This window comes from Acanthochromis polyacanthus, chromosome 5 (genome assembly GCF_021347895.1).
Source record: "Acanthochromis polyacanthus isolate Apoly-LR-REF ecotype Palm Island chromosome 5, KAUST_Apoly_ChrSc, whole genome shotgun sequence".
Lineage (NCBI taxonomy): Eukaryota > Metazoa > Chordata > Actinopteri > Pomacentridae > Acanthochromis > Acanthochromis polyacanthus.
In genome coordinates this window covers 40,600,889-40,626,911 of record NC_067117.1, presented here as the reverse complement: position 1 = coordinate 40,626,911, position 26,023 = coordinate 40,600,889, and the positions used below count along the sequence as shown (strand labels likewise).

At 39.6% G+C, this 26,023-nt stretch overlaps 2 protein-coding genes across 5 annotated transcripts in view; both read right to left on the bottom strand.

Annotated features, from left to right (window-relative positions):
* tasora (transcription activation suppressor a) overlaps window positions 1–9,649 on the bottom strand; it is a 58,070-nt gene extending 48,421 nt beyond the window's left edge. The window contains exons 1-5 of the mRNA XM_051947984.1: window positions 9,187–9,649; window positions 2,856–2,998; window positions 2,534–2,626; window positions 2,165–2,237; window positions 228–319 (exon numbers count right to left, since the gene is read on the bottom strand). Coding sequence (XP_051803944.1) covers window positions 228–319; window positions 2,165–2,237; window positions 2,534–2,626; window positions 2,856–2,998; window positions 9,187–9,466 — 681 coding nt within the window. The 5' untranslated portion in view covers window positions 9,467–9,649. The remainder of the gene's footprint in view (window positions 1–227; window positions 320–2,164; window positions 2,238–2,533; window positions 2,627–2,855; window positions 2,999–9,186) is intronic.
* Window positions 9,650–11,841: 2,192 nt separating this feature from the next.
* Window positions 11,842–26,023, bottom strand: part of arhgef3 (Rho guanine nucleotide exchange factor (GEF) 3) — a 64,413-nt gene continuing 50,231 nt past the window's right edge. For 3 of the 4 annotated variants that reach the window (XM_051948030.1, XM_022206400.2, XM_051948032.1), the window contains 9 exons: window positions 25,209–25,316; window positions 23,022–23,282; window positions 22,808–22,870; window positions 21,480–21,576; window positions 20,007–20,083; window positions 19,666–19,923; window positions 19,239–19,403; window positions 18,446–18,635; window positions 11,842–17,168 (listed from right to left, as the gene is read on the bottom strand). In XM_051948030.1, the coding sequence (XP_051803990.1) occupies window positions 16,507–17,168; window positions 18,446–18,635; window positions 19,239–19,403; window positions 19,666–19,923; window positions 20,007–20,083; window positions 21,480–21,576; window positions 22,808–22,870; window positions 23,022–23,282; window positions 25,209–25,316 (1,881 nt within the window). In that variant the 3' untranslated portion in view covers window positions 11,842–16,506. The remainder of the gene's footprint in view (window positions 17,169–18,445; window positions 18,636–19,238; window positions 19,404–19,665; window positions 19,924–20,006; window positions 20,084–21,479; window positions 21,577–22,807; window positions 22,871–23,021; window positions 23,283–25,208; window positions 25,317–26,023) is intronic. The other variant, XM_051948031.1, reaches the window with a different exon arrangement.

Here is a 26,023-nt window from a genome sequence, read left to right as displayed (position 1 = left end):
GAAGATGACGCAGCATTAACTCCCGCCTCCCGTGCTATGATTGGTCGTACCAAACTTTCCCGGGAGGGAAACGCGATTCAATTCGCCCAATGCCAAACTGATTCTCCCGTATCTCCTAACATGGAGATAGGAGATTACATGGAGATTCAGTTTGGATTTTCCAAACTAGGACGGGTGAGCTGACAGAGACCGTGATGATGGTAGTGACTGGCAGCCAGCTGACTTACCTTCATCACTTTGAAGATGATGATCTCCCCTGTGGCTCCAGGCGTGAAGGCGTTACTCTGTAGCAGGTCTGAGTACCTGGACAGATACACTCCTAGAGACACATGCATAGATACACAGCAGAAAATAACAAATGAAGAACACACGTGATTTTCTTTTCACCTAAATTAATTTTGTGGCTGCTTCAACAGACTAAGTGGGTTTCATTTAACGCCTACAATTGGTGCTGCATTCATTCTGTGTAAAGAGAAGCTGCTGGAAATTACACACTCTGTTTTCACTATGCAGACAAAAACTCAGTATGTCAGGAGCTGTCAGTGCTGTTTCCTTTATGTGTGTCCTGAAGAGGCTGGGCAAGACTTCTTTCTTAAACTCTGTAGAACACATTTGAACACGCTGAGCTAAATGTTAGTATCTGTGGCTTCTACACACAGATGCTGTTTACCTCTTAGACAAGATAATTTGAATAACTCTTTTTGGAGAGAATTATTCATCACAGAATGATTTTCTAGGTAAGGTGTCTGCATTGAAATTTTTTAAAAATAATAAATAATTTAAATGGTGTAACACTGGCAAGGGCATCCAAACTAGATCTGTTCTCCGAATGGTTACCAAATCTGGCATGTTCAACAAATTAGCTGTACTGATTCATGTGGTGTCAACAACTGCTGACAGCGCACCTTTTACTCGTCTCACTTCAGTCCTGAAGCTAAAGTATTTACATACAACTGAAAGTGCATTTCATTTTCACACCCAAATCAAACACCATATCTTTTTAAAACATTAGTTTGTGAATTATGGTATTTAAGAACTTTAAATTGGATAGATGTGTCTTATACAACAGTCATAGAAAATGTCAACCATTGCAGTTTTGTTTTTATACTGAGCAGTGAAAAACTTGTAGCAGCATGTATTTGGGCTGATTCGTTTCACTTCACATTGCAATCCTTGAGCTGCAACTGTTACTGTACATGGTCAAGCCACAATAGCTGAACGCTGAAACAATACATAGTCCAGGACTGCTGTTACCAAGCAGCAGTGTTCTGGGTGAAAAGGCCGTATATGTGAGCAGCATTATGCATGCTCTAAAGCGGCCAGGGATGTACACAAGCATCCTTGAAAACTCTCGATTCTTGGCAGAAATCAATGGATCCTACCCATCAGTGAAGTCCTTCTGCAGGATTAGTTGACGTGACATTGAGAAGCACCGACAGTGGTGGGTAGGGCTGGAAATTTTCTGATACTGTGATCTAAATATTCTATTTAATTTTTTTTTAAAGTGAAATTTCAGCTAAGTATTCACTGTGTAGGTGAAGGGTTTAGTTCAGGCAACGGGACTTATTCTTGTGATCTTAAAGACGTTTTGCCTCTCATCTGAGCGGCTTCTTCAGTTTAAAACTAGTTTGGAGAGTCCCAGGTATTTAACCACTAGAGGTGAAGGTGGGCTAAGGCTGATGGTATCTACTATCAGCAAGGTGATAAAAGACGAAAGAAATTTTTTTCAACAATAAGTGTTGAATGTCAATGAGGTTTTGAGATGCTAACAGAGGGGGGCCTGATGAGAGTTGTTGATTTAACGGCCCACTGAGTAGCCTCCTACCTACGACTCATCATCATGAGAGTCGTTAGGCTCATATGATGAAAGGTGTGAAGAGTGGTTAAACCTTCTGGGGAGACGTTATTCACTGTGTAGTAGATTTTAAATGTGATGAATCATTCTTAAATAAAATACCCTCAGAAGCATGACTCTCACACAAAGAGGATGGCATGAATTTGTAAAACTACTCTTGCAAAAGATTAAACCCAGATCAGACACACTGCACACTATGTCCTAAATTGCAGAAGTGGAAAATTGCTGATTGTTTTGTTTCAAACTGTGGTTTTAATTTGAGATTGATTGATCATTCGGTCATAATGTAGAGTGTCTGTTCACGCCTACCTTTAGCAGGGTTCCCCAGCAGTGTGATCCAGCTCTGGCCCACAAACAGGCCCTTCTCACAGAGCAAGGGCAACTACAACAGCAAAACAATAAAAAACAACGTAACCAAATGTTGATCTAAAATGATAGGGCTCATTCTGACAGATATCAATCGCTCTTTTTACTGAGAAATTCCTGCTCAAAACCATCTGTGGCGTTGCCTTGCAGTCCCATTTAAAAATCCAGGAAAGCAACACTTGACTAAAGTAGTTCAACAGGTACAAAACACCTATAACTAGCAAAAACAAAGTGTAGTTTCTGCGTATTCTCTGTATTGAAGAGAAAACACTTCCTGTCCTAACAAATAACACAGTTCAACTTTAACCTGACCTTGACAGCATCAGTCAGCAGGAAACAGTAGCTCTCCTCCAGTTCCTTTTCTGTCCTCCCATCTGCCTTCATCTCCTTCCTCTTCTCTACAAACTAAAACACACAAACACAAATTTGAACATCAATCCATGAACAAACAAGAATCTCAGCTGGTCATACCAAACACAGCTCCTGAAAACAACAAATCAACAATAAGTCATCACAATCTGTTCAGGACACAGATTCTTTGGCACAAAGTTGACATACCACCTCTGAGCACTTCTCCACAATCTTCCAATGACATATTTATCTGGTGGTGACTTTCCACCTGCTCGTGTCTCACCTCTTTCTCCAGCTGCTCGCTGTGGACCAGCCGAGGTTTGCTGTAGGTAAACCTGCTAGAGGAGCTGGTGTCAATGTAGCTGGCGGTCAAGATGGTCATCATGTCTTCATATTCCCTGGATTCAGTGGAAACGTGGAACACAGCTGAGAGAAAGACAGGACAGACACATCACTAATCGTCCTTTGCATCTTTTTCACAAATTATGACTAATATGAACAAATAGTCGTTTTAAACGTGCACAGAATCCAGCTGTCAGATCTATGCAGGCTACAGAAATAACCGGTTCAGTTTTATTTACATAGCACAAATTCACAACCTACGTCATCTGGATGCACTTCACACGGTAAGGTGATGACCTTTCAATATTAAATTACAGACAGAAACCCAACAAAGCCAAGGATTCTCTTTGGTGAGAGTGGCTAAACTATATGGGAGATTACCAAGAAGTTCAATTGCACAGCTTACTGCATACATCTCTGAACATCTACACAGACTGTTTTTTTAACCTTTATTTAACCATGTGGGTCCCATTGAGATTACCGTATTTTCCGCACCAGAAGCCGCATCGGATTGTAAGGCGCAGTCTCGATTATGGGGTTTATTTCTGTACTTAAGCCAAATATAAGGCGCACGGTATTATTGGGCGCATGCTAAAACAAGGAAACAGAAGCAAAACAGTGAGTTTGGTTGAACTTTATTCTACTACGTATTTAACCCTTTAAGCTTCAGTCAATTTCAGCCGTTTTCAGTACAAAAAAATCGCTAATATTATATTTTTAAATAAAAAAAATTACGAAAAATACGGGGAATATTGGACGCACATCATGAGGTGCATTTCCTTGAAAATGACCGATTCGGGGATTTTATACCGACTTCAGGACATGTTTTGGACAAAATAGTTTACTGGCTTGTGTCATCTGGATGTAAAAGGTTGGATTATGGCCGTTTTTTGTGGAATCTTTTTTTTTTGTGTGTAATAATGAACCCGGAAATGTGAGTCGCGCTGTGTGCGTTGAAGCCGTGTATAGAGAACGGATGGATGAAATTTGTTTTTGTCGGACAAATGTGTTTTTCTCACCCGCTGTAGTAATCGCATCTGAAAGTGGTTTATACCGGCGGATTCATGAGAATCTAAGCTTTCCATCGGCGTATAGTGTTTGTATAATCGGGTTTGCAGCCGTCGGACATTCTTGAAATTCCTATGCAAATTAGTAGGTGTACCGCCGGCGGTACACTTAAGCTTAAGGGGTTAAAATAACTCACATTATTTTTTTTTAATCAATCTTTTGTCACAAATCCATCAAAGTCCTCATCTTCTGTATCTGAATTGAACAACTGGGCAATTTCGACATCAAACATGCCGGGTTCACTCTCGTCATTGTCGGAGTCAGTCTCGTTGCCGGGCGGCTGTTCAGCAATGATGCCGGCTTTTGCGAAAGCTCGGACAATAGTCAGTACTGTACGTAGCTTTATGTAATGTTCTCCAATAGGTTTATTGCTGCCAGCGTGTCTAGTGTACATATTACATTCCTATGTCTGCGGGAAACGGTCCGACACTGTCGGAACAACAGTCAGATTTTGGAACTCAGTGCACACATAAGACACACAGGGTTAAAAGGCACACCATCGATTTTTGAGAAAATTAAAGGCTTTTAAGTGCGCCTTATAGTGTGGAAAATATGGTACATGATCTCGTTTTCAAGGGAGTCGTGGCCAAGACGGCAGCAGCACGAAGTTACAGAAAACCTTAAAAAAACACATACATTACAAAACATACAGTAAGAACTTGTAAAAGAAAGCCTGAACAGGAGGAAGCATAACTGGCTATGAAGGAAAGCAGTTACAGACTCCAATGCATCCTCGCTCTGTACCCTTCACCACATTTTTAAAATCTCTAATTGGGATCAGCTCTTGAAGCTGTAGTTCATCCTGCAAGTGATTCCAGACTGCAGGGCCGAGAACATAAAAGCCTGTTTGCCAAGTTCAGTGAGTGGAAATCTTAGAGACAGACAATAAAAGGATGTCATTCAAGGGCAGACAACAGTTACTGGTTTTAAATGAAATATATTCACAAAGATAAGAGGGGAGCAGACAAGGATGGATTTACAAATAAAATGATACCAATGGGTGAGTCAGGGAGGGCCACATTAACCCTCTTCTCCTTTGTCCACAGTACATAATCAAAGAAACCCAATGTTTGTATTGGCAGTCTAGCTTTTTTTATTTTAGTGCACAAAGACATTTTGGAGTTCTCTGTACATTGTAGCAGTTGTTGTGCTGTTTCCACTCACTGTGGGCTCAAAAATGGCCTCACAGTGAGTACAAATACCAGAGGAACAGAAAACAGCCAGAAACTGCTGCAGGTTCAGAGGATTAATGCCAATCTAACCCACAGCATTGACCATGCGCTCCTGTAACACCCTCCCTCTTTGGGCTTCAGATGTTGAACGTTCTACAGAGATTTTCTCTCATTCAATCACATGAGCACCAGTGAGATCCAACACGAGGTCTAGTGATAAGGTTTGGTTCCATGTTTGCGTTGCATCTCATTACAGAGCTGTTGCATCACTTGGTACACAGTATTCAGGTTTTATTGTATTGGAACAGAGAGCTCAAACCAGGAAAAATCCCAGACCAAAAATACACAATAACATACATTGTGCCAAATCCCATTTTTTCATTTTAGAAGGCGTCAAGTTAAATCTGAGTCACAACACTCCTTGCCATTAACTTCACAACATTTACAGTTCTAGTCAAACAACCCTACTTAAACCTCAGCTCACTTACAATACGTACTTTCTGCAGTTGTTCATTGATGAGTTTACATGGATCAGACGTAAATGCTTGTGCCAATACTCCATATCCTTTATGCAGCATTCAGTGTCATGGGGGTGGACAAGGATCCTTCAAAAGTAGGCGCCAGCTTGCCTCAATTATAACAGAACCATTGGAGCACCTTTTTTACAACAAATTCTCCTGAGACTGAAGAACCTGCAGCAGCTGCCTCCCTCAGCGTCCACAGGGCTCAGCTGGAGCATCGAACACCTCAGAGGTGCAATCACAACCATGCATGGCAGAGATTTAACAACAGATTGTGCCTTCAAGTTAAAAATGAGCCTATTGAATATTCTGTGTGTCACAAATACATTTCTGGAGGCTGTTTTCACAATCAGTGCAACAACAGCAGGGATCACATGACTGGGATTTGTTTGTTTAAATTTGTTTGGCAGTTCCTGAAAGCAAATCACTACTTTTCAATCCACACTGTGTGTCACGCTTACGGACCCACAGTGTAGGTTCTAAGAACAAAGCAAAATGTTCTGACTGAATCTGGAAGCAAAGACATAATATATCTGTAATTCAGCCACATGCAAAATCACATTATGTATTCGTATAGAGAGATGGAAAAGAAACAACCTGTTGTAGTTGATGCTTAAAAGAGAGAAACATTACCACCTGTCACAGCTTGCTTACAGTGATGAAACAAGCTGACAGATGTGGTGAGCTGTATCCTAAACCATGAAATAAAAGATTACATTCACTTCATAAACTCTGCTTCCATTAAATTAACGTAGTAGTAATGATGTCACTTTTTCCATACATTTTGGCATTTCATACACACACAGTTTTATGTCACTGAAATTCGATCTTTAATAAAACTTTTCCCATTGTGAAGCTATGTAAAAGCTCTGTATAAATGATCCAGTCCAATGAAACTACGGAAAAAATACTGCTGGTGTTAACTTTGCTAACTGGAGAATTTTGATATGTACATTCATAACCTACCGAGGAATAACTTCACTGTATTGTTGGAAGCCTACCAGAACCAATAATGTCTTTTTTAGGTTTCTAATTGGGCAATGTGGTCTTCTGGTTAGCGTTACACTGCTGTCTGATGCTTTGATATGCTCTTGAAAGCACCTCAGTTGTGTTTCTGCATTTTGTGGTGGATTACTAGATTATTATGAATTAGCTGCCAGCTGTGACATTAATCACCAAATATTTTGACATCTGAGTAATCAGTTTGAGCATATTTATAAGTAAATATGCTCAAAAATTACATTGCAAATGTAATTTTAAAAGCGTTTTATTAAAGGAAGGGCTGTGACACTACATGATGTGACACAGAGGGGGTGGCGCCCTAGCGCCCTCTATTGACCAGCCGTCCCTGGTTGTAATACTCTCTTTATATGACTCTTTGTGTTTACACTGTAATATGAATAAGTTGTTGTCACCATTTTGTGTTATTTTCTATGATCATTCTAAGTTAACACCCTGTATAACCTCTTTGTGTTAAATTAAAAAAAAAAAGAAAAGAGTTGAAGCTGTCGCAAATCGTTAGGGGCTGAGGCAAAGAATTGCTGAGCTGTCGCAAAGATGGCTAGTAGCGGAAGTGATGTACTTTCTGTACAAATCAGGTTTCCGTGACGGATCGGGTAGTGACAGGCAACACTGGCCGCGTGCCTGGGCTTGCCGTAAGGCATGTCGGTGACGTAAAATACTGCCGTAAAGTGTGTTTTGCCACACTGCGATATAAACGATAGGATCTTCACATAAAACGCTAAACATTTTCTATCGTCCAGATGATATATATCGTCATATCGCCCAGCCCTAGTCTCTACATGCATGGCTCCCACCGCGAGGCATGGAGGAGGAAGTGTGACGGTCTCTACATGCATGGTTCCACCATGAAGCATGGAGGAGGAGGTGTGATGGTGCTTTGCTGGTGACACTGTTGGGGATTTTTTTTTTTTAATTGAAGGAACTCTGAACCAGCATGGCTACCACAGTATCCTGCAACCACATGACATCCCATCAGCTTTGGTTTAGTTGGACCATCCTTTATTTTCAACAGGACCCCAACCACACCTCCAGGCTGTGGAAGGACTATCTGACCAAGAAGGAGATAATGGAGATGACCTGACCTCCACAGTCACCTGACCTAAACCCAATCCAGATGGTTTGGGATGAGATGGACCACAGAGTGAAGACAAAAGGACCAACAAGTGCTCAGCATCTCTGGGAACTCCTTCGAAACCATTTCAGGTTCTACTTCATGAAGCTTATTGAGAGAATGCCAAGAGTGTGCGAAGCAGGAATCAAAGCAAAAGGGGGGTAATTTAAAGAATCTGGAATTCAAAATACATTATGGTTTAACACTATTTGTGTCTACTATATAATTCCATGTAGTTTTGATGTTTTCAGTATTAATCTACAATGTAGAAAATAATTAAAATAGATAAAAAACATTGAATGAGAAAGTGTGTTCAAACTTTTGACAGGTACTGTCAACTTTCCACAAAAAATCTTCTAACCTGAAGCTTCACCTACAAACAGTCCCTGAACGATAAATCAAATTTAAGGATAAGGATAAACTTTATTGATCCCACAGTGGGGAAAGTTCACCGTTACAGCAGCTCCAGAGAAAAAGTATAAAAATATAAAGGCAGTACAGAAATAAATAAGAAAAAAGAAAGACAGTGCAAAAATTGCAGAAAACATTATATACAGATCATTTTTTTTATTTCAAGCTGAACTAAATCTCTAACCTGCACGTTAGATAAAAATTCAACAGATAAGAACCCTGACAACTGAATTTCCCTTCGGGGATGAATAAAGTAATCGTGATTCTGATTCTGATTTATGATACCAACCTGTCTCTGAATCAGACTTAGTCAAAGGGCAGAGCAACAAATATGTCCTCATGTTCTTATTTTATGGTGTCATTCAGATAGCAGTGCCAAGAAACAGAACAGCAATAAACACATATAAGCGCCCATGTCCAACAAAACCGAATGTAAACAAGGAGGCGGTTACCTCGGTTTAGCTAGCATCTGAAGCTAACGTCAACATGGAGTTGAAGTCAAGGCAAAGACTCAGATATAGATCCGCTGAGATTTACTTTCACTAGCAAACAAACTACAGCTAGCCAAGAAGTGATCATAAACACCGTGTAATAACATGCAATTAAATGGCTAACTGCTAGCTTGTAGCACCCCTGAAGTAGCTACGCTAGCCGTTAGAGCTTGTCCAGGGCTTATTACAATTTCATGTAAACCAGGATTTAAATGACAGGGGAGTTAATACAGATGACTCAAACATTCGTTAATATTTAAATGTTCTCTGTGGCAAAGCTAAAACAACAACAAAAACAGAAACGGATCTTTCCGATAATTAACGTTTAGCTGTCCGATAATGGAACTTTATGAACTTTAGGTCAACGGTTGAAAACTTGTACAAATGTGATAATGTGAAGAATAGCGGTAAATATAAAGATAGAGAACTGTTTTATACTTTCAGTGAAGTGTGCAGATAAAGCGGAGCAGCCCACCTCTCTTTTCTCTGGTTTTCCTCGGTATGGTTAACTTGAGGGGCTCCATCGGCATATATCTCTGGTACACCACTTGGGGTGCCGAGTTCCTCCTCTCCATCCTCCCCGCGGCAGCAGCCCTCCGTGGACCACGTCTGTCCGCTCCAGGGTGAGCTTCTCTGGCCGAGGTCGCATCCCTCACCTCGCCATCTTGCAGGCTAGCGCTAGCTCCTGGCTCCGCGGCGGCAGACACTCTCCTCAGAGGACGACCTGCCTCTCGCCGTGCCAGAGTGTCGTCCATTTTCTCGATCAAACCGACGAGTCTCTCGCCTACGGTGGCACCGTCACCGTTTGTCGGCTGCTGTTACTCACACCGCTGTTACCTCCGGATCTCGCAACGCAGGGAATCGAACCGACACACAAGCTTCGCCATGTTTCCGACCAGCAGGTTCTTCTTCACTGAGATTTACCCGCCGCTGCTCCACCGAACGTCGCTTTACTGCCATCTAGAGGAAATATGTAACTCCTTCACTTCACTTGGTCTGTTATGGAAAAGAAGCGGACGGATACATAAAAATCTAAAAAAAAAAGAAGAAAAAGAACAGGGATTTTTGAAGTACTGTGTAATGATATTTGGCTTTGCAATCAAAATATTTATACATTTACACAGAAAGTAGGGTGTTTTTTTAGATGAACCAAAAGTATTTCCCGCTATTTTTTGTGTTATTTTCCATTAAAAAGGCTGAAGACAAACTGTCAAAAACTGTCCATATATTCTGAACCATGCATTTTTTTTCAAAGATGATGTTAATAATCGAAACAAAGCAAAATACTTTCCTAATGAACTACACAGTATCGGTACAGTTCATTTATTAATCATTATTATAATTATTAGAATAGAATAGAATAAAATAGATCTTTATTGTCACTGTTACAGAAAACAATGAAAATCGGTTTAGTACTCTTATTAATGTCTTTCTCAGGCATTCCTATAAATGAAAAGGCTGAGCCAATGCAGATGAAATTTATTTGTTTGGATAATAATAGTTAATTTTGCAATTCAAAACAAAAATGATTTTGACGTAAGAAGAATCTTTTTTTGATTTGGACTGATAGTCAACAGTATTTTTAATTGTTTTCTATTTTGTGTTATTTTCCTGCCAAAATCGACTTCTATTAAACCTCACATTTTCATATTTCTTGTTTATTTTTTTGGTTTGTTTTATTTTTGCAAATACGACTTTATGAATCAAAAGAAAGCAATCTTTTTTATTTATTAAATGCATAGTATTTTGGAAAATACAATTCTTACATGCATTTCTACTTCCACCCTCAGTCTTTCATTTTGTGGCTGCAATGATTACATGAATAGTCGTAATAAAGCAATCAGACACTAGACTAGATAATGATGTTTGACTTTAAATTTTTGAAAGTATTTGTAGTTATTTGTTGTTTTCCTGGAAAAAACCACATAGGCCATTCTTTAAATTTTCATTTTGTTTCTTTTGCTAACAATACAAAACATAGCAAGCTACTGTCCTAATACACTTGAACTGTTTGGTAGTTTATTTAAAACACACACACACACACACACACACACACACACACACACACACACACACACACACACACACACACACACACACACACACACACACACACACAGCAGTCCTAGAGCTTGCTTGACTTAATCTATAAAAGACATCTGTTTTTCCCCTCATGTGTTGCTATAATTAGAAAACCTGTGCTAGTGCAGAGAAAATCTTCTTTACTGTTTAAAACGACTGAATCAATATTATTAGATATATGCAGTGATATGTGGATTTGCAGCTCAAATAATTTTGATATAAAGAATAGGACTTTTTCGATTTGGACTATAATAAATAACAGTGTTTTTGAGGGTTGTTCTTCCTCCGATTTTTTAAAATTTCCCTGGCAAATACTGACTTCCATATCAGCTAAACCCCACATTTTCTTGTTTGTTTTGTTTTCTTCTTAATTTGTTTTTGCAAGGCTGACATGAATAATTAAAACAAAGGGTCTGTGCAGGAAGATTTTAGTGTCATACTCTTTATTTCCTGTATTCTGGTCAATTTGTGACATTTCTGCATCAAAATACAGGAAGACTGTCAGACAGGCTGTACTGATTTCAAATACTTATTCTCCTCTATTTAACTTTTCCTCATTTAACATTATCCTGTGGAGTCAACACATATATACTGTTTGTTGTTTTTTTCATTTGCTTATTTCTTAAAAATAATAGTCCCTCATTTTCTTTTGTTTTTGTTTTTTGGAGGGGAGCAGATGCAGAGGTTGTAAGAGGTTAAAGTGACCCAAATCTAGGAATATGCTTATTATCAACCTATAACTTGCCCATTAACCACTCTGATTTGCACAAACCTGGAACTAACCTGTTAGAAACTCAAGACTCCAAATTAAAAAGGTGTAAGAAAGGTGCTATCAAAACATGATCAAAGCGTAAAATTCTACATATCATACACAGCAGTGGACGTTTCAAAGGGTTATATTAACAATTAATCTGAATGTAATCTTAATTAGCTCATGGTTAATAATACATTAAAGACATTGTCATCCCTCTTGCCTAGAATAGAATAGAATAGAATAGAATAGAATAGAATAGAATAGAATGCAGAAACCATTCATTCAGCAATAGTCTTCTTTTCAAACAATTTATTGATTCTTTGGTTCATTGACAATCCACACATCACTTGCTACCTCAACTAAATATCACCTTTTTGTTACACAGTTTTATCCAGGAACATTTACTTGTTAAGTCTCTATTGCTTAGGTAGAAATGTAATATATCATACTGATTGTCTTGGCAGTGCAGTCATATTTCATGTGTGATGTGTACGCACACACACATAACAAACAGACATGCTTGGCTTTGTTCCTACAGTCATATACACATAAACTTCATATACATTCTTTACATACGTACAGAAGGAATAGCCTTCTCTTGAAAGAAGTCCCATGACAAAACACTGAACATTTGCAGCAGCTTTGAAGCAACACTGCTTCAGCTTTTTTCAGAATACTGGAAAATCAAAAGGATAGAAGATCAAAACTGAAAATGTACAGAAGATTCATCTAATTGTGTTTATAGTGCTTTGAATAAACTCTGATGATCCCTCACACCTGGATGTTCAGCTCTGTCTTCTCCAGTGTTTCCAGACAAGATTTTAAAAGTAAGAAGACTGACGTGAAACAAAATGAAAATGAAAACTGGAGATACAAGTTTAGAGGAGGGGGAAGGTAGTTTAAAACAAACGTCCTGAATTTTTGCAGCATTTAACTTCTTGGAAGAAACAGCCACCTGCACTAGTCAAGATTAGTTTGACTGAGAGTGCTGTGAAAACCAAGAATAGAGTATATCATTAGGTAGATCAGGATGCAGCAAAGCAACTCAACAACATTCAAAACATGTTGTGGCAAATGATCAGCTGACCAGCTCAAAAGGCAATCCAAACATGGGATATTCCACCTCACATCATCACATTTTCAGAACTATTTCTCAGTGACTATCTCTGATTTGCCTGAAATTCTTCTAGTATTAAATAGGTCTGAGTTCATGTACGTAGTAGCATCCCAAGAGTTTGCCTTCAAGTATCTGTCTAATAAGAAGTAGGGCATTCAGCCAAATATGTGATATCCAAAGTGACAGAAAACAGCGGCATCTGCCTGGATTTGAAAATTCTTTTCTTAGTTATATTTTGAAAGCAATTTTAGAGAGTCCAGAAGTCTGTTCTATTTGGATAAAGCTATCCAACAATGTTTTAGTTTTTGTGGAACAACTTGTTAGAGTTGCTCATTCAAAGTATTTCACCTTAAACCTATTCCATATGTTTCGTATTGTATTATTTTTTACAATCAACTGCACGCGGTTCAGATATCACTAATTGACAACTGCAACCTTCTCAGTTTTTTTAACACGTTTAAAGATGAAATCTTTTTTGAAGGTATCAATTTTTTTCATATTTCAACTCACCCATAGTCTGAGATGTTTTCATTTGCTTGTCCAGTATTGCAGATGGTTAAACAGGAGGTCCCTGATGATTTGAGATGGAATCACCCAAAGTACTTCTCATTGGCCATATATGTGAATGTGAGTGTGATTGTTTGTCTCTATATGTAGCCCTGTGATAGACTGTTACCTGTCCAGTTGTCCTCTGCCTTCACCCTAAGTCAGCTGGGATAGGCTCCACCCCACCATGACCCTACAGAACCCAAATGTATGATCTTTTTATTACTTGTCATCATTGATGTATGCCGTTTAAATATAATCGTCTGGTTGTGGGGACTGTGTGATGATAAGTTTATTATTAAAAAGACAATAAGTGCAGTTGCAACAAGCATACCTTTGCTCCCTCTACTGGAATAATGAGGAAGCATTTGCTCCAGTTGCTGCATTGTTGTCACACCTGTGATTGCAGCATGACTCATTTTCATTTCAAAATGACTTCAGGAAAACTAGTCTCTCTCATGTTTTACAGTTCTCCTAACATCATCCACACAGGTAGTAAATTTACTGGACTACAGCGTGAGGTTGACCGTTTCTGCAAAACTGGAGTTACCATGGTTACCACAGTCTGGATACAGCAGTTACATTGTGAGAGATCAAATCCCCAATCCCATGACTGACCCACTGCCACCTACATGAGGACCACTTGTGTCACAACAGGGGACAGAAGAGGCGATATATAACACGACATTCTGCATTTTTATGTTCTAATCTCAGCTGAAGCTCATGAAACAACCGAGTTCAAATACACGAACATCTACAATAACAAAATCCTGTCATCCACTAGAAAGCAGCTGGATTTCTATTTTTTGTCTCTTGAAGATGTTCTGTTTCATCCAAGAGGCTTTCTCAGTTGTAACTGACAGGTGGGGGATTGCAGGTGTTTCACAGGGATGTCCTGATTGAGTCAGTTACCATTTAGTATCTGCTGATTCCAGACATCACTGTCCTAAATAATACACACTTCAAGTATTGTAGATTATCTGTGATGCCTAGTTGTGCCAACAGAAGGATACTAACATTTTTGACAGTCATAAATATGGCTTGCCTCACATTTCAGCACGACAACAGTGTACACAAGAAATCAGGCATACATTTGTGTCGTTATCGTGCGTTTTAAAGCTACTATGATCTACAGTCTTACGATCAGTTTGGGTCATCCCTGGTATTCAAGCTAACCTCTAAATTAAATGGATCACATCCCAATTAATGACCCAAAGCTCACAACGCATCAACTGTTGTGAAACTGCCTGGGAAGAGGTATCAGGACTGCACTATAAGTACCCGACAAATGGAGTCATACCTCCTCCTGTGTTTAGTGATTGCTGCTCCAGTTTAACACAGATTCTGTCCTTTACTCCTCTCTCAAACCATTTGTCTTTTCTGGCCAGAATATGAACACTGATGTCCTCAACATAGTGTCCCTTATCATTTAGGTATAATCAGCTACCATGGTGATCTGGTAGGTTAAAAGAGATCCACCTTCATAACACTGAAAACTTCAGTCTCAACATACTTTGCTGACCCACTAGTGTCACTTTGCAGCACATATAAAAGTTTAATTAAATATCATGTAACATACACCAACAATCAAAGGGTTGGAGTCATTTAGAAATATCCTCATCTTTGAAAGAAAAGCTTTTTTCTTTTTCAATGACAATAACATTAAATGAATGATAAATCCAGTGTAGACATTGTTAATGTGGTAAATGACTATTCTAGTTGTAAATGTCTGATTTTTAATGGAATATGTCCATAGGGGTACAGAGGAACATTTCCAGCAACCATCACTCCTGTGTTCTAATGCTACATTGTGTTAGCTAATGCTGTTGAAAGGCTCATTGATGGTTAGAAAACCCTTGTGCAGTTATGTTAGCACATGGATAAAAGTGGGAGTTTTCATGGAAAACATGAGATTGCCTGGGTGACCCCAAACCGTTGAATGGTAGTGTGTATTTATAGGAAAGTAAACAACAGCTCCACAAGCACATGGTAGGAGGGCTGCTCATCAGGACAAGACTCAGCAGTCCACCTGTACTAAATTATAAAGGACACCCCTTTGAGGACAGTAATGTTCACATTCTTGACAGAGTAGAAAGATAGTTTGAGAGAGGAGTGAAGGAAACCATTTATGTCAAACTGGAACAGTCATCTCTAAACAGTGGAGGGGATCTACAATATCATTTACCAGCCACACACAATTCAGCCCTGACATCCTCCTTAGGACATCCCCGAGTAATGGACTGTCCTATAATGGCACCTGCATGGTACTCGAAGCAGCAGCATCCTGAATTATACACACTTTTAAGTCCTAGTATAATTTAAACAGGTGAGTTACATAAAAATCGTGCCCCTGTACTTTTTGCCATGAATGTGGACGTTAGCTAAACAGACAAAACTGACATTTTTATAAAGGTCACTTTGGAGACAGCCTCGAGTGGCCATTTGATGAAGTGCAGTTGTTGTGGCAGTTTTTATTTGCAAGCACACACGGACGCTGGCAAATAAAATAAGCATAACACATCTGTTTGAAAGTAGTATTTTGGGTTGAATTAATCACGAACACCTTGTTGGTTATAAAATACTACTTTGGTGGAAGAAACTTGTAAAACAATAAGCACACTGACAAAGTAGTATTCTGAGTTGAACAAACCACCAAAAATGTAAGTAGTATTTTGGGTGGCATAAACTTTAAAGCCATAAGTCGCGCCCTTCAGTGAGGATCCTGGAAGTGTGATCTTATAACTGATGCCTTCTCTACTGCACACACATCATGTTGGCTTTATCGCTACTCTTGCTGCCAATATTTCCCAGTGGCCTTCTGTGGTACTACAATAAAAAAAAATTCCTCTGTGTCTCAAAAAAGCACTTCACCGATTGACCTTCCAGTGTAATACTGCAAACAAGGTAGATTTTTCCACGTTATATATGAAATTTTAATCTACAGAGGTTTCAGGTGTGTAAAAATCTCTCAGCACCCAAAAAAATGAGGTTTATTTTTAGGTCACCTCAAAGTAAAGTCAATGGGTCAAGCAGAAGTCAGCTGGTGGTCCTTACAGGGTTAACATATCCTTGCAATAGTGGAATAGTTTTCATTTCAGTGAGATGCAGCCATGTATGAGTCCAATGTCCAGCCCATACAATACATGGATGAGTGTCTGTGTGACCATGATGTGAGCGCTGGAATCTACCATATTAAACATGGTTTGATCCTTCATATTTGGTTTTGTCAGTGACATCATCATTGAGTACCCAGTTTGATTGGCTGTCTTCAGGCCTTTGTTTATTTAGTCCCTTCATCAGCACCTGTGGGTCAGCTCCTCACCATGCAGCGAGTCAAACTCACCGGTGTCCATGCCGACCTCTCCCTCCTCCTTAGCATCTCTCTGATCCTCCTCCATCACCCCCTCCTCCTCCCGGCTGGAAGAAAGAGAGGAGAGGAGGGAGGTGGGAACATCATCTCTGCTCAGAGTCTCTGCTTCTCCATCCATCTTCCAGTCTGTAGTGGCTCCTGGCTGCACCTCCACCTGCCCCGTCTCCACCTCCACCCCTGTCTTTGTCTCACCATCCATCCCTGATTCTCCGTCTAATTCCAAACACATCCCACCTTCCACATCTAAACCTGCCTCCACCATCTCTGGAGTCGAATCCGCCGCTTCCTCTTTACCAAGATTTTTCTCTCCATTCAAACCAACCTCTCCTTCCAAACCCAGGTTCGTCTCCATCTCCCCCCACCCTATTTTTCTACTTTTAAGCCCAGAATCCATCAGTCCGATCTGTCCACCCAGCTCCGTCTCTAGACGTCCTGTCTGTGGTGGTTGGTCTCCAGTCAGTGCTGCAGCCTCCTTGGCTTGTTTGATGCAGTTGATCCATTGCTGTTTGTTGAAGGCGTCACTGGCCTGGAAATAGTGGCTCTGCTGCTGGCCTCCAGTGAGCCATGAAACCCGGAAGAAATTCTTTGCTGTGAGGAGGAGGAGAAAGTGGAAGAAAGATTTAAGTCAGTATTTTGTAATCTAGAGTTCTAACACTGACATCTATCAAACAGATTGTGTTCTCCATATTCATCCACAACGTATTAATAGACATAAAGATTTGTAGTGATATGTGAGGAATTAGAAAATCTACCTTGTTTGTTTATTTTCATGAATACACAGAATAAATACATTATTGATAAGAACTGGGCACATTTTGTTAGTAAAAAATTGTGACAAACGGGGAAAAAATATGCTAAGGATGAACTGTGTCTAAATGGGAAGCATCGAGCAAATTGACTTCTGAGGTCTTCCTCACCTTACAGTGCTAAGCTTTGAGATATAAACACGTGGAGAATTGTGAGTGATATGAATGAAACTGAATTTAACTGAATTTAAAAAAAAAATACTGACTGTATTAAAAATGCAGACTTTAAAAACATTCTTCAGTTCAGAAATACAAAATTTAAATTCATCCATCCATCCATTCTCTGTACACCGCTTTATCCTCACTAGAGTCGCGGGGGGTGCTGGAGTCTATCCCAGGTGACTCGGGCGAAGGCAGGGGACACCCTGGACAGGGTGTCCCCTGCCTATCTATCAATTTAAATTGATAAATTAAAAGTATGCAGACAGGTCAATAAAATTTAAAATGAGGTCCAGCACTGACAGACGAAACCAAAGCAGACGGCCTTAAAACTGCTTTCTTTCTTTCAGCGGGCGACTCCTCTGTTGGTCAAACGATATCTGATTGTACAGAAGTCAGTGGAAAAATGACCCTGCAGGGTAGTAGTGACAGGAAGACAGGAAAGTAGGGAGAATAATAGGGTAATGACATGCAAAGAGCTACTGCTCCTGTTTATGGGTCACCCACTGAACCTGCTGAGCTCCTGGGGCGCCACTCTGCTTCTTATTCCATTTATTACCTCAGTAAACATTTTCCTAATGAATTCATGGTATCAATTGCTAGTTTTAAGTCTCCTTCAGTACAGCAATTTGTTTTGTATGTTTTAGGGTGTCGTATGGGTGTGCATAGTCCTCAAGTCCTCCAATAAATTCATGCCTTGCCCATCACATCCAGTTTAAAAAAACCAACCAACATGTACATTTTCCTCCACTGACACTACAGTCAGGGGGCCAAATTAGAAAAAGCAGCTTCAGACCAAATGTACAGTGAATACAGCACAAACTGCAACTAATTTCTTCTTCCAGAATAATTGAATGACATGTTCTTGTAGTATCAGAGGCATCTGAAAAGAACACTGACTTCGCTCATTGTTGCTGAAGGCCCCTCTAATAGACCCGCCCACTCTCATCTCTCCATCTGATAGGTCCTCCAAGTCCAACTGTCGGATGGGGATTGGCTGGCGGCAGAGGTGATAGTTGACTGGCTGGTCGTTCATCGAAACTGACCTGGTGATGACCAGGACTTCCTGGAATAGAAACACATGGAGTTTCTGGAAAGAGAGAGAAGAGATGGGTTCCTCTGTCAGAGTGAGTTATTTTTTTTTCTCACAAATGACAACTTGTCTCTTGTTTATTACTCATTTTGGACATCAAGTTGGCAAAATATAAATTTCTTTATTTGAGGTAATAAAAATAAACAATGGCATGAGTTATATGTTCTATTTCAATGTTATCAACTGTTAAGGAAATTGCCTTTACATTAAAAAAACATCTAAGGACATGACATAAACGTAGGCGAGAGTAAACTGCCTCTATTAAACCTCTGAACCCCAAAACAAAACAGCAGGTTTGAAAGTCATGTTGTCTTTAAAAAATCACTACATTTCCAACATTTATCACTGCTACAACCAGTTGTCACATGACAAAAATTCAGATATTATTCAGCTGAACTACAGGCTGTGTTTACACAAAGCAGGAGGAAAAAGTATGGAAACAAATGCAAAATATAAGTAGTAAAAAACCAACAGTATGTAGCACCACCATTTATCAGTATTGGTAACACCTGTGGGCCCTTAGAAAAATGTTTCACATGTAGATTTAATGTAGGGGTGAGTATAACAATAAAGGGTGAAGGGGAATAAAATTATACTGACAAGTCCTCTGTTGTTCTTCAGTACTCCATGGCAGCTGAGCGTCTTTGACCGGTCGATGAGTTCGTCCCTTTGGCCATCACACAACAGACGGTCTTTGTAGTATTGACACTCTGACTCTCCTGTCTGCCTGTTGATGTCAGTTACCACACTCTGAACCATCAGCATCTGTGGAGCAGAAACAGATAGTCTATCGTATCGTATCATATCATATCGTATCGTATTGCATCGTATCGTATCGTATTCAGGATAATCTGTGCAATATTATCAGTACTTGTATATTTCTTATTGATTTTTTATTTTTCCCCTGATGCCCGTACATTTTTCCACTCTCCTCTTTGCTGCCTTAACCCTAATGCCTGATTAAATTTAACGCAGGTGGCATAGATGATTAACTGACATCATTGGAAGGGTTGATAGTTTTCCTCACCGCCTCGTCCAGGTGCTGCCGGTCCGGGTGGTCGTTGGCTGTGTGCTTCAGGATCTCCCTGAGCAGCAGCGGGTACTTCACCAGCCGGCTGCGGGGGATGTCCAGGAAGTTCCACAGGTCCAACTTCCTGCTGAAAGGTGACTGGAGACAGCGCTGCAAGAAGTCCTGGACCCGTCGGTCCTGCTTCTTCTGGTCCAGCAGGGCCTTGGCTTTCACCTGGTTACTGCAGTATGGCGTGTAGGAGGAGAGGCAGGGCAGCTGCAGACACACAAAGTCAGACACATTGTTTCTGCAGGACATCTTTTCATTCATTTACTACAGCTGCTTAGAAAACCACTCACCCAGTCAGTCAAGATGTGCCCGACGTGTTCTGTGGACCCATCAGGTTTTCTGGCGTCTCGTAGGCGAGTCAGCAGGTCTAGAGAGAAAGTTTAGACCTTATGAAACAATTATAGAGGTCAGAGTGGGAATACAACTCGTTTTAGTGACATCCAGAGATACTAAGACAGTTGATGCATGAGGTTAATGAAGAAACTACTGACTCATAACTCATATATTCATGTGTACTGTATGGACTAGCACGATAAACACATAGCAACAGACTCCCAGAAATACAATAAATTAAAAATATATATATTTACATGCACTCTCCAGTCAGCATGAGAACATTTGACCCATCAGATTGAGTCATGGATACAGGATTGGTATCATTTGGCCAATCAGATGAGGCTCCGCCTACCTCTCAGCTGTCCTCGGATTACCACTCTGAACTATAAGTAACTGTGGGCTAATTTTGTATCACAATATATGGAAACAGCACAGCAATGTACAATTATACAAACTTAATAAAACATTCTGTATTGATTGAAACTTACAAAAAATAAAAGAGTTAATGTCAGCTGATGACACTTGAGACCATTTTTTTGACATTCCAGTCAGTTCCACTTCAACACACAGCCCTAATCACGAAGTTTAAAGTTTAACCTCTTTAATGATTTATTTAAAATGCCTTTTTGCTATAAATCATACTGAAAAATCACCCCAAAAAACAGTTTGTGCTCATAAGATTCTATAAAAAAACCCAAAATTTGTTCTCCTTGGTGCAACCAAAACGACAGAACAGAAATTCAGACTTCTTGGCTGATCTGCAGACTGTGTATACAAAGAGAGGAGGAGACAGAAACACATAAAACACAATTAAAATGCAAGGAGTAAATTATTTATAGTACATGAAGCTATACTTTTTGTATAGTATTGGCATTGCTTGGGGGCACTTAACTTTGTTTTTGTTATTTTTTCATGATTTTTGGTATTACAACTTTGCCATACTGCACATGAGATATGTTTCATGAATCCTCTCTTCTTTTAGTCATGGTTGTGCTGTTTCCATGGAGGTGCAAGATTTTATATTGTAATGAAAAACATTCCAACAGTGAGTAGACATGATTAATCTGCTGGGATTAACTCATCCATGCAGCTGCCACGAAACACTAGAAATATACCCTGAGAGGTAGAATTCAGATTACTACTCTGTGTGCAAGTGGAAAATACTGTGTCTAGACTGATCTGACAAAATGTGTTTGTTAAACGGATGGCTTTTATTAATTACAGCAAAAAAATTGTGAAGCCTTTTCATTAATCTGACAGCTTCATGTCAGACTCGTGCCGTGTTGAAAGTGAAATGAATCCAGCTTAAGACTGTTCACTGTTGCATAAAAGGGACCAGCATACGTATTTAGCCAGGAGCCCGACACGTTAAACTGCCCCCACGTGAACATAAATGACTGCTGTGCTGCAGTCCCCTCCTACCATACCTTCATGAAGCGGTATCAGTGAATCCAGAGTACCAAAGATCTGGTTCAGCTCCTGCTCAGTCATGATGGACAGCTTCAGCATCGGGTCATGGTAGGCCTGCAGCACGCACACAAATACACACATGAGAATACCACAACTATAAAATCCATGCAGCATTTCTGGGTGTTCTTGTTCCTCACTCTAGGCTCATTTTTCACTGCAATATCAAGTCCTGCACGTGTATGGAAACAGCACAATCATGGCTAGAAGTATCAAGAACTCAGAAATAACTTCTGTGCAATACGGCATAATTAGAACGCCATAAATCATACAAAAAAGACTAGAACTTCTTTGAATGAAAATAAAGCTACTGTAATTTATATGTTCAACATTTGTCCAACTGCCCACAGGTGTTGCTGCTACTGGACAGAAATGTTATCTCCACATACTGACTTTTTGGCAAACTCTACGGACTAGATGTTTTCAAACTACTCTGCATATTAACTCTAGAAAGATTTTTAATCATGCTTAATGTATCTTCCAACCACTTGCTGTACACCACTTTTAAGCCATGCATATTTATTTTATTGCTGATTTCCTTTATGTTTTGTTATCCTGTCAGTCTCTCTGTTGGCTCCTCTCAGCCTGCAGTTTGAATGTGAATGTTGGTCGAAGCTCCATAGCGGCACCACAGAGCTCAACATGTTTTAGTTTTCACAGAATTTGGTGCAAATTGTTTATTTTGGGCACATTGTTTAATAAGACATGTAATGATTAAAGTGATTTTGATGTAATATCATGATTTGAAGCTTAAATTGGTAAATGTCTTGATGAACAGCACACATGATTAGTTCAAGGAAGATATGTCTTCTTTCTGCTCCCTTTCATTCTAGTTAGAGAATGTTTGTATTTTTATGAAATATTTTTTACTTTACAAATGAATTAAAAAGAATGAAATGAAATGACATGACTATCATAAAGTTAAGTTAATCCCAAAGATTCTTACTCTGATAGATGAAGTAATTTTTCATTATCATTATTTTTTATTTTCTGAACAGCAAATATAATTGAAAGAGTTGAAGGGCATGCTATTTTATTTTAACTGCCAAAGAAACACCATTTATCAGAGGAAGAAACTGTAAAAACAGAAAGAACAGAGTTTTTAACTTTCTGTCCATTGAAGTAATAAATGATGTTTAGTCCAAAGAGTCGCTGTTTTTGGTAAAACTTGTGGGTACTTGGAAAAATGCTGTAAAAATAGGATGGGAGCAATAAAACACCAAGAAACCAGTTGGAGTTTAGAGGGTTAAAGAAACGGGGTTAAGAACAAACTGAAGTCTTTATTTACCTTCTTGGCCAACTTGAGATCCTCCACCAAATCCTGCTCACCCTGAGCCAATTCAAATATAGCCTGAGAGAGGAAAGTTTAACAAAACAGATGACTGCAGATTGTTTTAGAAATTAGTGTTGGATTTAGCTTAAAAAGTTTAGTCATTCAAAGCAGTGAAAGCATGATAATATTGTAGCCGTGCACCTGATTGATGCAGCAGAGTGTCTCTCACCTCCTGTCGTTTTATGTCTTTTGGGCTCAGAGTTTGCGATGCCCCCAGTTGGATGTCAAACGTTTCGCTCCACAGCTTGCTGTCACGCCGCTTGGAGGCTGGGGCCATTGTCGTGGAAACCCGCGTCCCAGTCATGGAGGACGAAGGGTTGGAGAGCGTCGCTGAAGTAACACGTGTCTTCATTGTGGAGGAGGCAGGAGGAGCAGCTCTCTCTGCCCGACTCTCAGTACGAAAACTGATGGAGCGCTGCAGGGACAGAGACTGTTTAAACAGATCAATTATGTTGGGTTTTATACAGGAGAGTTTACGTTTCTACTTTAAAATGTTATATTTTCATCAGCAGAGTCCACAGAAAATGTTGCACAATTCAGAGCTAGATCTCTTCTACAGCTAAAGTCAGCATGAAACTCTCCTGGTTAAATCTTGAGGATTCTGGGCAATTTTTAGGTGATTTCAGTGACTATGACACTATGATTTTATTAAAAATTTAAATAAGCCTTTTGAGTTCACTACCATTTTGACAGTCTCTATTTCCATGGCAAAACTGACCAAGACTGATGGGAAATGTAGTATTTTGAGCTTCCAAACCGATGAAAGAAACTAAGTTATTTAACTAGTGGTCACAAGATTAAATTATAGTACTATGATCATGTTTTTATGTCCAGTAACACTGAAGTTTCCCTTAATCCTCTGAATCCTGCCAAGTGGTCTAAAAGACATGTTGCACTTAAAGGCATTAGAGGAGATTTAATTTCCTACGACTTTGAACGTAGCATGCGCATGCGCACATACAACCTCTCCCTCACCCCCCTCTAACCTCCCCCCTCTTAACATTTACGAAGAAACGCCCCCCTCCAGAAACTTGCGTAGGACTCGTGAAGTTGTCTTTTACGGCTGGGTCCCCCTGGATCTTTATCTGCCATTATGTAAAAAAAAGATGAGCAAAACAAGTCTCCAGCTAACTACGAAGCTATACCAAAGCAACACATACAGAAAACACGTAAGTCCAAGGCGGACGTAATCTACGTAACTAGGCCTGAGCCGGAAGATTTTTGATTGACAGGAAAGGGAGCAAACCAAACGCCTCGGTCCGAGCGCAATGATTGGCTGATGTTTTTCAGGTCCTGCCATGTCCACAGTTTTTTTTTATTTATTTTTTATTCTTTTAGAGACCATACATACAAGTCCACTAAAGGTCAGTATATTCATTTTATGTGAATCAGACAAATTAAACAAGAAAAAAAAAAATCCTCCATAATGCCTTTAAGAAAATCGCCAAAATGACACATTTCTTTTTAGAGATAGAAACTGTAAAAACAGAAGTCATCACTGGATTTTCAACTTTGCAATAGTCCTGGAACTACTCATCTGGGACATGGAGTTGTCTGAGGAAAGTTGAGCTTAAAATCACGACATTTCGTTACCATGCGTCATTTAAAAAATAATCAAAAATAAGTTTTTGAAATAGCAGGATTCTGCACAGACAGGATACAAAAATGGAAATAAAATACATATGAAGGCAGTAAAATATGTACAATATGTAGAGGTATATTTTTGCTGGTGTTAGTTAAGCTTGTGGACTCTTGGAAAAAGGTTGTACATGTGGATTCTAGGTCTTTCAGTTTTAGTAAAAGCAAGTACTCAAAAAAATGTAACTTTCATTTTTTCTGTGTTGTGGTTTACGGTAGGCTGCACAGCGGCTCGGTGGTTAGCACTGTCGCCCTGCAGCTATAAGAGTCCTGGTTCACGTCTCGGCCATCCTGAGATCTTTCTGCATGGAGTTTACATGTTCTATCTGTACATGTGTGGGTTTTCTCTTGGTTCTCCAGCTTCTTCCCACAGTATAAAAACATGCTGAGGTTAATTGATTATAGGAGTGAATGTGAGTGTGATTGTTTGTCTCTATGTGTAGCCCTGTGATAGACTGTTACCTGTCCAGGTGAACCTTCACTCTAAGTCAGCTGGGATAGACTCCAGCCCCCCATGACCCTGATAAAGGATGAAGCGGTGTATAGAGAATGGATGGATGGATGATTTACGGTATTGTAACTTGGCTATGATGCACATAACACATTTTTGAGTTCTCTCTGCTTCTTCCCAGGGTTATGTTGTTTCAATAGCAGTGCAGGAGTGACTAGGAATTAGGGTTCAGAGAGTTAATTAAAATACTGGTGGTTGTTGGTTTACCTGCAGGGTCTGACCAATCCTCTTCAGCGGTGTGGTCTTGACGGGGGGCAGCAGGCTGGCCAGAGACGTCACCCTGGATACAGGTTTACTGCGCTTGGTGCTGGGCTCCTGCAGGGGAAATATGTTCACATTATCACTCAGAAACAAAACTCTAGTACATTGGTGCAGGTCTCCCTTTAAATTCTGGTGGAAGGACACATTGAATGGAAGGAGGTTTAGTGTCAGACTTTTTCTTTCTTGCATTGTGGTGAATTTTGACACATCAATATGAGCTTACATGTTTGTGGTGGAAACTATGGGAGCCACTACTACATGTATAAGTGATGTTTTTGAAATGAAAGTCTTCTGTCGTACAGTCGTGTTTTTGTTAAAGGTGCCAAATGCACATCTTATTAACACTGAGGAGGAAGAACTGATGATGATGATGATCAGTGACTCAGCACTAATGATGCCAACAATGGCTGATTTTGTATCTTCCACGAATTTATAAGGATGCTTCTTCATGGACTTTATTAGCTTCAGATGGAATGAACGAGCGGTTTTTCAGTCTTAATGATATGCTAAGCTAACTGCTTGCTGCCGCTTATTTTTCATTATTTATGAGTTGCATTGATCTTCTCACCTTTGCTTCATTAACAGATGAAAATTTGCATTTTAGGCTAAGTCTGAATTAGGGATATTGCAATACCCTGATATTGGCAATAAGTGTGCTATTTAAATGAATGCACTATAATGTTGACAATACACATATATTAATATTGTAGATAATCCAGCATAACTAACTAACTTATACAAACAGCATACAGTCCAGTTCT